Source organism: Sciurus vulgaris (assembly GCF_902686455.1).
Source record: "Sciurus vulgaris genome assembly, chromosome: 3".
Lineage (NCBI taxonomy): Eukaryota > Metazoa > Chordata > Mammalia > Rodentia > Sciuridae > Sciurus > Sciurus vulgaris.
Genome location: NC_136463.1, coordinates 139,256,093 through 139,271,406, shown reverse-complemented (window position 1 = coordinate 139,271,406; position 15,314 = coordinate 139,256,093). Strand labels below are relative to the sequence as shown.

Sequence of the window (15,314 nt, the reverse complement as noted above, 5' to 3'; positions counted from 1 at the left end):
TTGGAAATGAACTGAACATTAGATGCCAGTTCGGTGGCTATTTGCTGCTCCTTGTTTGGCTTCTCTCTGTTTTGCTGACGAGAGGAGGGCTGAGAGTCAGGATAGGCACATGCAAGTTGGTTTAACATTTCCTGTAGTGTTTCCCCAATACTATCTAACACTTGCAACTTGTTATTCTCTTTGAGGTCTTTTCCATTACTGACACTGTGGAGAGCACAAGGAGTAGCCAAAGTTTTACGAAAAGAGTTTATATCTTGTCTAATTGGCAAAAAAGTGTTTTGTTTATCAATGTGGTCAGATCCGTATGAAGTTGAAGATGTTGACTTATCTGGAAGGAGCAAGATATTTCTCTGATTTTCATTTATACTTGATAATATCTCACATATACAAGTTAATAATGGACTTGTCATAATGTCTGCACTGAGATCTGTGACAAGAGATTCTAATTTCTTATCAGTATCGGCAACAAATCCTTCCCTTGGAGGGGAATGAGTATGGTCCATCTTCCTAAGAAGTAGGTTTTTCTTACTGAATTCTACTTCATTCTGGATAGCATGCAAAACAATGTTTACTACTTTAGTTGTGTAAGTACTAAGTTGAGATTGTAATGAAGATTGTTTGGGCAGTGAAGATTTGAAGCCCATTTGCAATTTTGGACAAACCAATAGCTTCAGGTTTTTAAAAACTGTATCAATGATCTTATTACTAATATCACCTATATTCTTAGGTGGACTTTCTTCAGATCTTGACCAGTAAGGCTTTTCAGAATCGTCGTCGAAGGACGATAAATACTTCATTTTCTTTTCACTGTCAAACCATATTTTTAAAGGTTTTTTATTTGGTTCTTTGTTGACTGTGTGGGGACTGTCAAAATTATCTACAAGAGTTTGATGAACTGATGATGAAATGAAACTTTCAGTAATATTGGGAATGTAGCTTGATGCCTTATGAAGTATATTAACACAGAATCTGTTATTTCTTGAGCCACTGCACTAATTTCTGACACAGAAAACATCTTGCGTATCCATTCTTGCTGTGACAGTCCTTGAGATTCTTCTGTACCAAGAACTGAAGATTCTTTGCCAATTTTGCTGCTGATATAACCAGAAGAAATTGAAAATATATCCTTGAACATTTCTGTTAAAATACATTTAACTATGTTTTCTGAAGTCTTTTGAATTTGAAGCTTTTGATCTTTACTGAAAATGGAAATATTTTTATTCAAGCACGGTTTTTCTTTTAAAATGTCTTCATTACTAAAAGATGGTAGTTCTGTCTTTAATTCCCAATCATGAAATTCAACTTGGCTTCGAGAAGCAGACTTTGTAGGTGGTTTCTTGATTTTTTTGCATTGAAAACCATTGTTTCCTTTTGTAAACCAGTGATTAGGAATCTGTTCTTGTGGTTTTGCTTTTTCTTCTTTGAAAGATGAATCAAGCACATTTTTCACAATGTTGTCAATCTCTTCATTATCATCTTCTGAATAAAACACCATGCCTGGAACATTAATAGGTGGAAAGGGTTTTCTAAATGTAGGACCATTAGATAATCTAGAGCCAGTGAGTCTATACTTTTCTTCAGTGTCAGAAAGATTTCTCAGTCTAGGTTGTCTTCTTTTTTGAAGACTTGCTTTTACTGGTTTCTGGTGGAGCTGGGTAAAGATATCATCAAGTAGCTGAAGTAATATTATTGTTTCTTCAGATGCGATAAGTCTCTCATTATTAAGTTCAGTTTGTACATAACCTAGTATAGTACTGATTGCTTCCTTTACATAACCAACCAAAGATGACTGTGAAAAAAATACTTGATATTACATTTTGTATTTCTTCTTTGATAATTAAATTGGTTTTATCAGGATCATGACTAGATTTCTCTCTGTCAGCTCTTTGAAGGACTGTTTTTGTTGTGTCTGTCTTATTTTGTTGGTAAGAAAGTTTGGTTTTGTCTTCAAGAGGAAGTTCATTTTTCTTATAAGATGCAAGTGTCATCAGCTTTTCTAAAATGGCATGTACCATATCCTCTGCAATATCACACATAGGTTCCAAAGTATAAGACAGCGAATCTTCTGAAAGTTTTCCATTTGATGATGTGAAATACTCATCACTGGTTGTTAAAATTGGTTTAATGTCGACTGACAAATCTTCTTGTGAAAATACCTCAACACATTTTTTCTCAACTGCAAATTCTAGCTTCTCAAGCATGTTCTCCACGATATCAGAAGCTACAGAGCAGATATCAACACTGGAGAACAAGTCTTCTCTCTCAGACTCACACTGGTCAACAAAAACTTCAGCGGTAACAGAAGAAAGAGAAGGAATGGCCTGGGTTAAATCAGACATTATTTCTTGAAAAATGCTTTCTAAAATCAGTTCAGTTTCCCCTTTCAAGTGACATTTAAAGTTAACAAAAACATTCTTTAAATTCTTTATCTCATCCATAGCTTTTGCTTTTTGATTAGAAAACAATGGACTCACTAAGCCATCTGTTTCTGTGGTAGCATCCTTAGATTTTTTTCTGCCTGTGTCAAATGGTGCTACAAGATTACTATCTGATTTAGAACTTCCGAGCTTAGGGTATGAAAACATCAAGCTGGCTTTGTTACTTTTGAGTTCAGGGGTTACAGACTGTCCTTTCTGGTGATATGCTTTTCCCACAACTCTTTTTTCCACCTGGGCAGAAGGAGGTTCTAAAGGTGTGTTTGTTCTTCTTACTGATGTGTCAACTGCAAATGTACAAGGCTCTGTCTGAAATGCTTTAGTTGTTGCAGATGTGTAGCTTCCATGTGTAAACTCTTCACTGCATGTGCTACAGAAACTTGAACTATCTGAAGAAAGGACAGAGTCATCAGACACTGGATAGGTACTATTTTGCAACCTTTCTTCATACTTTGTGATGGCTGGATATAATATGCTAGTCACTGTTGCTACAACCCAGGTCATTATATTCTGAATTATTCTGTTCAGTTCTTCAGAAGTTACCTGGAAAATAAATAAGTGGTGATAAAAAGAAAATCATGCAATAATTTCTATTTGGGGGACAGAGAAGAACATTTAACTTTTTATACCAAACAATGCATAGTTAGAATACCATCATGGTTTGTGAAGAAACCATATTAAAGGATTTATTTAGAGTTTCAGATTAATTTTGGTTAGTTTGTTCTCTATCACAGAGAAATATTTTATGAATAATATCTCATTTATTCATCTTCCTTCTAAATTTTTTAAAAATTTATTTTCCTTAGCATTCATTACTTGAATAAATGTCTATTTAAAAACAAACCACGAATTGCTACCTAGGCATGTATCATGCAACTATTTTAGTAAGAGGAAATGTGTTCACAACCGAGATAAAAATTTTTAACGTATATCAAATTATTTCCAACTAATTACTTCTCAAATAGATGTAGTCCATATGTCTGTATGCCTTCAGAGGCATCTGTCTGCCTCACTGGGATATAAGAATAGAAAATACCCCATCCTTATCCCCATTCCCTGCTGCAAGGGTGAATCTGTGGTCTGTACATACGATATAATCTCACTGCTAACAACAATTCGATAGGCTACAAATAAAAGCTAATGCTTCATAGAGATTGAATGGCTTTGAACCCAACAAGAGTACGGTGCAAACTGCCTTAGATAGGAAAGCTGAAAACAAATGATCAAGTGACGGAACAAATTAATTTAGACCGAAAATAAGGAGATGAGCTGCAACTGGATCTCAAGGAGCCAGGAGGGATGAGCAAGTGTAGGGAATTGGAATATTCCTGAACTTGAACCAGCAGTGAAAGGTCAGAAACCAGATTTAAATCACCATTTCCTTAATGTCAATGTTGCTCTCATAGAATTAAACTGAAGTGTGGTAGAAACAAAATGCACCTACAGGATTTAGTTAAACCTATACTTACTTATTGCACATACATTTTGGATTTCTAAATGTCATCTTTTGTACAACAAAATGGTAGTCTTTTTAAATTACTACAACTCTGAAAGCATATAAACTGTGAACCCAATAGATGGCAGCAAAGCTGGAAGGCTGGTTTTTTAAGCATAAGACTAAATAATAATATGATTACTGTAATGAGGTTATCTACATCCAAAATTTCATCCAGTCTGAAATTACTTATGCTTCAGGAAAACCATCAAAGACAATTTAACATTATGTAGTGCCCTTTCTCCTGATCCAGTTGTGAGTTTTCAGGATACATCCACTCAAATTTTATCCCCTAAATTCTTAAAAATAAATCTCTATCTCTATATTTTTTTAAATTAATTTTACAGACAGTGCTGGTGATCTGGAAACCACATTATTGGGATGACAGTATATGTTGTGAAATGTTTGTCTTACATAAAAATACCCTAAATTAATATTTCTAAGAGTAAATTCTGAAGTTTAACACAGAAGATAATCATTCAAAATCAACTAAAACACATTTATAATCTAAACTAAAATATGCAATACATACTTTTTTTATAACACAAGATAATGAATAACAGACCTACATTATTACTCTTGGGTTAGGTATGGGACAGTTTTCAACCTCAATATATGAAAGAAGGGACATTCCTAAAGTTTTGGATGTAGTGACATAAATCAAAGAGAATCCTATTTTTCAATTTTTTCCTATTTAATATAAATTTGAAAAATATTCCCTTGAAACAAAGTTTTTGTATTTGGCTGCATATTCTATGAATTGAGCAGGTACAGAAGTGACATATGTGTTATACCCCAACACCTTCATCTTTTCTGACTGGTCTATCTAGACCCAGAGCTGAGTCTTAAGAAAAAAATAAACAAAAAGGCAGCTGCATAATATACCTTTTTGTGTGTTCTATATAGTTTTTTTTTTAACTTTAAACAATATTTGCTAGTTTTATTTTTGTTTGGTTGTGTAAACATATTGATGCTATTTTCACCAATAAATAATTGATTAAATATTTAAACAAACACTCTCTTATCTTTGCTCATTTCAGGTACCAGCTGAGAGGTGACCAATTCCTTCCCATGAAGACATCTGGAGACAGATACAGGTGTTCAGGCTCATCTGCTTCTGAGTTCAACAGCAACATATGCAGAACCTGATGATTAATGGCTTCCCATTTGATGCTAGTGCCATGAAGGCTATGTTCCTTAATATTCCCCCATTTTATACCTATGGACTCCTTGAAGGTACACCATCATTTTTTTTCATAACAATTTTGGACCACACAAAAAAATCTAAGAATGAATTGAAATACATTTCAAAGAGGATAAAAGGGCAAAGAGGGAAGATGCACAAATTAATACATGGTTCCTGGTTGTCAGATTCACAAAAATTTTTCCTATTACAACACATAAGAAGGTATAATTAATATGCTGTTTTTTTCAGTGGCTCTTATAATACATACTTTTTCTTGCAAGCAATTTTGTAGAAGGTTCTGTTGTCTGTAAAGGCAAGAAAGGTAGATCACTTTTAGGTTGAAGAATTTATGAAAATCTTTCCAAAATGTATAATAATTAACTAGTTTCTCCCTTTTATACCTAGCAGTTCACTACAGAAATTTTAAAAGGAAAAAATAAACCTTTTATTTTTTTGGTCCAACTCTCTTATTCATCTCCTCTTTAGATACTGGCCTCTGGATTCAAAAATTTATCTTCTTACTTAGGCGCACAGAATTTTAGCTGCTACGTAAACATTATGCTTGTCTGATTATTGTGCTTCTAACATACCTTATCTATGCCTGTGATACTCTGGTGAAGGACACAGGACTGGGAGGGAGGTGTTATGGTTTGAATATAAGGTATCTCTCAAAAGTTTATTTTAGATAATGTAGTAATGTTCAGAAGAGAAAGGATTAGATTATTAGAGCTGTAAACTAATCAGTAGATTAATCCATTTGAGGGATTAATAATTTGAAATAACTTCTCAAGTTGAGAAAAATAAGCATCCTTAAAATAGATGGTTACCTAGATTTTAGCAATGAAAAGACCCTTGGGTTTTAAAAAAATCTTCCAAGTTTCTACATCATTAGATATTATTATTGTGGATTACATTGCAAATATATTTTATGAAGGGAATAACTGATTAATTCATATTATGTACTAAATTATAGGAATATAATAATAGGGAAGTCAATAATCTCAAAGGGCATAGAATAGTAAATGTTTCAAAGAGGAGAAAAAAATTCAGATCATGGGAAGTTACCTGGAAGTGGGGCGGGTGTAAGGATAAGATAGGGAGGAGAACAAACGGTCATTTGCTTTGTTTTCAATTTAAGCTTAGTTTGAAAGTTTGAAAAAAATGAAGCTTCGCTAAATCCAAGTAGATCTCCAAGAAAGGAACTTTCCATGTAATTAATGTACTTATGAAGAGCACTATTATGCAATTATTAAAGTCTTAATTATAATTACACATGAAAATTTTAGGTACTTACGTATTTGAGAAAAACAGGAGAAGAAAAAATACCTGGGGCTGTAGCTTTAGCCTGAGGTCCTATATATTAGGAAAAGAAAATTTTAATTTGTATCCATCCTTAGCAACTTTGTAAATGGTAAATGCATCCTCTTGCAGGTCTTTAGTTCTTGGTTGTCTTGCCTTGTTTATAAGCTTTTAGGGATTCTCCACAGTAAAGTTCAAAGTCCTTGGCAAGGCATGAAACACACTGCAAGATCTGACATCCTTGTCTACCCCTCCAGTGTCTATAGCTAGTCTGTCATCTGTACTGTGTGGCACAGAGACACAGAATATACAGCAATCTCCTAAAGAAATGTTTTCTATGCCTCTGGTTCATTGATTTTGCCATTTCCTCTGAGGCACTCTGTGCCCTCTTTTAACTTTTTAAGTCTCATTAAGCTTGTGTTAACTCTACTGAAAGTCTCCCGTGAAACCTACCTAAATAAACCTCCTGTTCCCAAAGTACTGTTAATGCTTATATTATAAAATTCACTGTTTTATTGTAATTGTTTACTTTTATGTATCCTTTTCTATAATTTCACCACTATGTCCCTTGCATCTAACATAGTAAGTAGTCAATAACAAGTACTTGTTGAAAATATTATTTGACTTATATGTTTCCTTAGTATGTATTCATTGATCTGGCTGTCACTTATCTCTTTCCATTGAAATATTATCTAACTTTGTAATACTAAAAAATGCTTTTCCTCTTTTGATAAATATTCTGGACATATATGATATAGGAGTCTTTGTGCAGAATATGGCTACTTGTCTGCGTGAATCTGTGTCTGCCAATTATGCAACTACAAAAATGAATGTAAGTCTTAAGACAAACAGAATGCCCAGCTCAGAGAAAAGTTTGTGGTTAGTTACAGCCATTTCGAAGTAAGTTTAATTGGTAACCTGTGTTTTCCCAAACAATGAATAATCAATACGTATCAATAATGTATATTGAGTCTTGATTCCTATTAACCTTTTGAGTTTGTGTAGCTATATTAGAATATGTTCAGTTTTGAAGAAAAGTGACATAAACATTGCCCAGACCTGAGAAATTAAGTGTGAAGACAATGCTAATTTTAAAATGAACCAATAAATATTTTATGTCTTCCAGTAATACAACAGAGAAACATTTTTTAAAATATTTGCATATACAATCATCAAGAATGCAATTAACCATTGCTGGCTAGGATGCAGGGGAAAAGGTACACTTATGCAATGTTGGTAGGACTGCAAAGGTAAACCATTTTAGAAAGCAATATGGAGATTTCTCAAGAGACTAGGAATGGAATCATCATATCCCACTCCTTGATATTTATCCCAAAAAACGAAAATCAGCATACTATAGAAATACATGCATACTGATGTATTCAATTCAATTCAAAATAGTCAAGTTATGGAAACATTCTAAATGTCTCTCAACAGATGAATGGATAAAGAAAATGTGGCTTATATATGCAATGGTGTTTTATTCAGCCATAAAGAAGAATGAAATGATGTCTTTTCTGCTAAGTGGCTAGAACCAGAGAACATCATGCTGTGGGAAATAAGCCAGAATCAGAAAGCCAACAGCCAAAACTAAGAGAAGGAGAAAAATGAAAAGGAAATTGAAAAAAGAGGGAATCACATGAAAATAGAAGAGAGACCAATGAGTAGAGGGAGGTCCAGCAGGGAGGGGGAGAAGTACCAGAAGTATGGGGGAAATACAAGAGAATTAAACCTACCAAATTATACTCTGTCCATATACACATATATGACTAATTAAAATGATAATAACATCATAATAAAAATAATAATAGAGATAGAAGGGAGATCAGTAGAGTAGAGCAAGGTGAGAGGGAAGAGGAGAGACAGAAAAGGTGCTGGGGAATGAGACTGATCAAATTATGTTTATATACATATTCGAATGTGGTATAATGAACCCCCACTAATATGTATAATTATAATGCACCATTAAAAATAAACAAATGATTTGATGAGAATATAACGTAGAAGTATAAAACCATGCTCTTAAAAAAACTAACCTTTTCAAGGAGGTAAGGGAACTCCCAGAAGTTTAAAGAAAAGGGGAAAAAGAAAGAAAAGAAAGAAAAAGAAGAAAGGGGCGGTGGGGAGAAAAAATTGTGGAAAGCAAATCTAGAGTTCTAAGCAAATGTTGAAGTTAATGCCCCTACCCTATGAATAGTGGTCATTCCTGGAAACCTAGTTTATAGTCAGAGGATTAAAATAATAATGCATCAGGCCTCAAAAAAGATGGGAAGTCAAAACCTAAGAGCTCCTAAAAATATGTAGGATTTCAAAGAACTATACTGTCACTGAAATATTCATCTAAAAAACAAAGAAAGAAATAAAAAGAAAAAAACAAACAGAGGTCAGAGGTAGTACACAAAAGAATCACATCTTGGCTTTGGTTTTGGGTAGAGGTGGAGTTAGGAGAAGATAAAGATACTTGGTATGAATTCATAATCACATACTATCTTTACTATGAATCTGAGATTTTAAATTCCATGGTATATGTATTTTCATAAAAAACTCTAATTAAAAATTTATGTTAAAATGACCCAATGCTTATAGCTCTCCCAGATGCCTGGCAGTAAGCATGTGAAAATTTTCTTTATGTAAAAACCACCTATCTAAATATTATAGAGTTCCCTACAAGATGTCCTTGTCTGCAGGAATGCAGGTTGCTGAAGTTAGGAACATCAGGAAGGCTTTGAGATTTCAAAGAAATGCCTGACAGACCAGTGAAGTGCATCAGAGTGGTATCCTTGCAGCAGCCTCCGAGAGGTGAAACAATGAAGGGATGAGAAGAAAGCCGTAGCTGAGGTGGGGAACCCCCTGATTAACAGACGCCCATAATGTGGAACCTCTGCCCAGGAAAGCTTGGCTGCACACAGAGCTAGTCTAAGTGAGAACTGAATTCTGCAACTGACAACGGCCATAGAGGCAGGACTGGCTAAGAATTTCGAGACTATATCTCATCATGGTACGTCGTGGATGATGGACATGGAATTACAGGACATAATGTTTGTCCACTGGATTTACTCTGGTCTTACTTTAGTCCCATCCTTTCTTTCTGTTTCTCCCTTTGGAATGGAATATGTATATCTGTGCCACCATACATTGGATATATGTAAATTGCTTTTAAATTTTTATAGGGGGCTCACAACCAGAGTTTGTCTGAGTCTAAGGGAGACCCTAGGACTTGGACTTTAATGGCAAGCTCGAACTACTAAGACTACGGGAACTTTTGGAAATGGACTAACATATTTTCATTGTGAGATGGCCATGACATTGCAGGTCAATAGTAAAATGTTGTGGCTTTACTATAAGCTGTTTTCCAAAAGCCCCTGTATTAAAACAGGGATGATAAGAGATGAAATGATTAGATCAAGAGAGTTATACCTAAACAGTAGATGAATCCATTAGATGGATTAATAATTTTAATGGACTAACAGAGTGGCAACTAGACAAGCAGAGCACGCTAGAGGAGATAGGTCACTGGAGCCATGCCTCAGAAGGCATTATATTTTCTATGGCCCTGTCCACTTTTTTCTTTGCTTCCTGTCTGCCATGACCTGAGGAGCTTTCTTCTCCCACACCCTCCCACCATGATTCTCCCACCTCAGGCCCAGAGTCAGAGTTGCCCAATCATCGACTTAACCTGTGAAACTCTGAGTCCTTTAAGCAACTGCCAGCTATTGTGTTCACAGTAATGAAATCAGACTAACACACATTATTTCACTTATATGTGGAATATTAAAATGTTAGTCTTATAAAAACAGAATAGAATTCAAAGGATTCTGTAAATTTTAGTTCAAAGGGACTTTTTATTTTTCACTAGTGGTAAAAATCAAAGGCCTTAGAACTTAGCACCTGAAGAAAATAAAAAAAAAAGAAGAAAAAAATGAACAGAAAACAAAACCAGAATAGAATGGCTGTTACTAGGGCATAAGCAATGGGAGGGGGGCAGACAATCTGGAGAAAGCACAGCAAATTGGTGTAAGGTTTTATTTATGCAAAATTAGTAAGCATTGGAGATCCAATATACAATATGTCTATAGGTAACAAAATGTTATTATACATTTAAAAATTGTCGCGAGAGCAGATATTAAGTGTTCTAACTACACACATACACACACACGTGATTCGTGATGTGATAGTTAACAATATTGTATACATGCAATTTGCTAAAAAGTAAAAAAGTAGATCTTAAGTGTTCCAACTGCACATAAAAGTTACGTTAATTGGCTTGATTATGGTGAATTTTTTATAATGCACACAAGTATCAAATTATCAACTTGTAGTTCTTATATATACATGATTTCAATTATAACCTATACTTCAAAGTTTGCAGGGAAGAGTTGCTATACAAACAAACAATGGGTATAAGGGTATAAGCACAAATGTCAATAATAGTTTTCAAATTTGATCGTCAGCATTAGTAGTAACTCAATAAAAATAAAAGAGGAATATAGAAAATTCTTTTGTATCACTCATGTATCACGTTTTATCTCTTCTGTTCAGGCTTCCCTGATGACCCTAGATAGACATAGGCATTGTCTTCCTACACATTCTGACATTTATACATACCCACTTTTTTATGGTAATTAAAATACTGAGTTGTGATTTTTCCCATTACTATCTTCCCACAACTACACTGTAATAGCTCTGGGTAAGAATCAGGAATATTTTCCCTTATATGTTCAGTACCATACGTAGCATGTAGCAAGAGAACAATGATGTCGTTAGAGAGAGTGAGTAAATAAATTGCATGATTTACTCAATAATTGTTGCTGATAGTTACCTGATTCAGTTATGTAGCTTGACTTCTTCTTGGTTGGTCTTCCATTCCAATCAGCATTCATCCCCTTCTACATAAACAAAACAAACAGATCCTGAAAAACTTTACTCTAGAACTTGAACATTGTCTATTATTTCTGTATTTAAAGTACGTATATCTTTTAAATTTTTATATTCAGAAATTAAAATTTTTAATACTTCTCTTGAATATCAATTTATAAGATATGTACACATTTTATTATGTTTTTATAATATCTATTATTGTCAGAGGGCATCCATAGGACTGTTCATATATTTGATAATTTTCTAAGACTTTGTATAGTTGGAACTCACATCTAAGATTTATTACAATAAAAGATATACATTAGAAAAAGTAAGGGCTAGGTATGGAGAAATCCATACACAGTCTTCCTTATTTTATCTGCTCTCTTGTGAGAAAAAAAAAAAACTTGAGTGTACTCTTTCTCTAATGATAAAAGAAAAGAATAATATTAATAATATTATTACAATGTTTCTGTCCAAGGAAAATATTAGAAATTTAGCATCTGAAGGTTTTATTAAAGGATGGTCCTGTAGATACTCTGCAAGATCATATTGTTTTCTTGGTCCAGGTATGGTGAACTACTCTTCTTAGTAAGGAAAGTAAAACTTTTCCAGTCATCTTCCTAGACACCAGTCAAAGACCAATCATATAAGAAGGCTTCTTTAAAGACAGTAGTTCGAAGGCTGCTTACATTATTCCTTTTCTGCACAGTACTATTCACTGATAACCTCCAGTTCACTATTCGTGGAATGCACTAATTAACAAGAAAGTTAATCAACTCAATGGGAAGAAAAATGGGTGTTTGGGTTTTTTTTTTTTTTTTTTTTTTTTTTTTTTGGAGTAACAGGACAAAATTTAAGTAAAGCTGGAAGGTAGATAATAGATTCTCTCAAAACATCAACGTGGCTCTTTCGACTTTTCTAGGAACTCAAGCAACTCCAGGGAAGCAAATCTCTTGTAACAGATTTCTCTTTTCTTTCTTTTTTTCTTCCACCCTGCTGAGAGCTGAAAACAGGGTACCAGAAATTCATTTTCTGACAATGGTAGGCAGGAAAATATTTTATAATACTTAAAAATATTCATTCAGTTTTTCACAATAAATTAGGTTTCTATTACCATCTTATACTAATTTGAGATTTATGGATATCAGTTTAATAATACATTTTCCAAAAAGGAAATGATAAAATTCATACAGAGTTGTAAAGTCATTTTTCTTCTTTTTTATAATTAAAGACATAACCTTTGAAATATGTTGGACCATATGACTACTTCAAATGTCAGTTGTTTTTAAGAAATATCTTATTTGATTCTTTTTTTAAAATTTATTTTAATTAAAAATCATAAATTTACATAGTATTGTTTGATTCATTGTTATTTTTCCCTTCCCCTGAGTCTGAATTGACCACTCCAGGGCCCACATATAGTTAGAATTGTGCAGCGTTTGTCCTTTTGTGACTGACATATAACATAATGTCTGCGGTTCCTTGTGTGACTTTTCACTCTGTTGATCATGTCATTTCAAGCATGAAATTTTTTAATTTTGATGAAATACAATTTATCTATTATTAGTTTTCTTGTCTGTGCTTTTGGTGTCATATAAAGACTCACTACCAAATTGAATGTCATGTCATATAACTTTTCTCCTATGGCTTTTTATAAAAGTTTTATAGTTTTAGGTCTTATGTTTAAATCTCTACACAATATTGAATCATTTTTTATATGATATAAAGTAATGGTCCAACTAATTTTTTTTTTTTTTGCATGTTGGTATTTTTCCCAGCATCATTAGTTGTTAAAGTTATTTATTCTCATTAAATGGTATTGCCATCCTTGTCAGAAATCATTGTCTATACATTCAATGATTTATTTCTGAGGTTATTCCATTGCTCTTTATGTCCATCTTTATATTAGTACTGAACTGTTTGATAACTGTGGCTTTTAGTAAGTTTTGAAATCAGGAAGTGAGAAGTAAGCAATGTTCTTTTCAAGATTATTTGGCTGTTAATGTTCTTGAGCTTTTAGTGAACTTCAGGGTGGTTTCTATCTCTGAAAATTCATTGGTATTTGATAATAATTCCTTTAAACTTGCACATCACTTTGAGTAGTACAATATTTTAATTATAGTTTTTCAATCCATGACTATGGAATATCTTCCCACTTATTTGTGTCCTATTTGATTTCTTACAAGAATGTTATATAGTTTTGGATATACATCTTTCTCTTCATTGGTAAAGTTTATTCCTAAATATTATTTTTCTGTTTAATGCTAGTGTAAATGCAATTATTCCCTAATTTATTTTTAGATTGTTCATTGTATATATATATAGAAAAACAACTGTTTTTTAGTATTAACTTCATATACTGTGATTTTGTTGAATTCATTTATGAATTCCAATATGATTGGGGGAGAGTCATTAGGGATTTTTGATATACAATCTTATCATATGGACACAAATCATTTTACTCTTATTTTCCTATTTGAATGCCTTTTATTCTTTTTCTTTCTTTTTTTTTTTTTTGCCTAATTTCTCTGGGTGTGACTTATGTACTATGTTGAAATGGCAAAAGTAAGTGTGCTTTTCCTGTTCCTGTTCTTGGAATAAAAGTCTTCATATTTCCCCAGTGAGGACAATGCTAGCTGTAGGTTTTTCATATATAGCCTTAGTGCTCCTGAGATGATTCTTCCTAATAATAGCCTGTTGGGTGCCATTTCATGAAAAGATGTTCATTTTATTCAAGATTTTCTTCTGGCTCAATTAAGATAAGCATATATGTGTGTTTCTCCTTTATTCTGTTAAAATGGTATATTATGTAGATTTTTTATGTTGAAATTTTCTTGCATTCCTGAGATAAAACCGCACTTGGTCCAAGTGTATAACCCCAGTAACATGCCTCTAAATTTAGTTTCCTTGTTTTATTAATTTTTTCATCAACATTCACCAGAAATATTGGTATGTAGGTTTCTTTCCTTGTAGGGTCTTTTTTTTTTTTTTTTTTTTTTTTTTATGGCTTTAATATCAAGGTAAATGCTGACATCATAGATTTGGAAAATTTCCTCCTCTTCAATTTCTTGGAAAAGTTTGAGAAGCGTGGATATTAGTTCTTTAAAGTTTTCTGGAATTCACCAGTGAAACTTTCTGGTCCTGAGCTTCTCTTTGTTAGAATGTTTTAATTACTGATTCACCCTTCTAGTCAAAGGTCTGTTCAGATTTTTTCTAATTCATCATGATTCATTCAGTTTTGGCAAGTCTTGTGCTTCTCAGAAGTTATCCATTTTATTTAGGTCATCTAATGTATTTGTATACAACTTCCTAGTACTTTTTTAATATGCTTTTTCTATAAACTCAGTTGCAATGTTCATTCCTTCTCTTTTTTCCTTAGACAATCTATTTATATCTGTCAATTTTATTTCCTTTTTAAAGATATAATTCTATATTTCTGCATTTATCTTTAAATTCTGCAGAAAAAGTGCATTATAAACCAAAATTATAATACTGCTTTTAAAAATTTTTTAGGGGTTTACCTTTATTGGAGTAGTTTATATTTTCATAAGATTCTGAGTTACTAGCTTGTATCCTTCCATTTCAACTTGAAGGACTCTCTAGCATTTCTTGTAGAACAGGTCTAGTATTAATGAACTACCTGAGGTTTTTTTTTTTCTTTCCTTTTTTCTTATCTTGAGATATCTTAATTTGTCCATCATTTTTGAAGGAACTTTTTGCTGGTTGTAGAATTATTGTTAGGCAGTTAGTTTGTTTTGCATTTATTCCTTTAAATATATCATCTATTGATTCTTGTTCTGCAAGCTTTCTTCTTTGATATCTACTGTTAATCTTATTGAGATTTCTTGTACATGATGAGTTTTTTCTCTTCTGCTTTTAGAATTCTCTGTCTTCTGACAATTTGATTTTAATGTGCCTTGATTTAGTGTTTTTTGAGTTTACCCTACTTGAAGCATGTTCAGTTTCCTATATTTTAATATCCAAGTTTTCCTTCAAAATTTGAAGTTGTTAGCTATTTTTTTTCCTAAAATAATCTCTC

The 15,314-nt window shown here is 32.9% G+C and overlaps 1 protein-coding gene across 1 annotated transcript in view; it reads right to left on the bottom strand.

Moving 5' to 3' along the window:
• The window catches only part of FSIP2 (fibrous sheath interacting protein 2), a gene marked incomplete at both ends in the record, with an annotated part of 135,329 nt that overhangs the window by 35,780 nt on the left and 84,235 nt on the right, over window positions 1-15,314 (bottom strand). Inside the window, 7 exon segments of the mRNA XM_079130383.1 lie at window positions 2-961; window positions 964-1,798; window positions 1,800-2,978; window positions 5,385-5,421; window positions 6,411-6,421; window positions 6,423-6,469; window positions 11,235-11,301. Coding sequence (XP_078986509.1) covers window positions 2-961; window positions 964-1,798; window positions 1,800-2,978; window positions 5,385-5,421; window positions 6,411-6,421; window positions 6,423-6,469; window positions 11,235-11,301 — 3,136 coding nt within the window.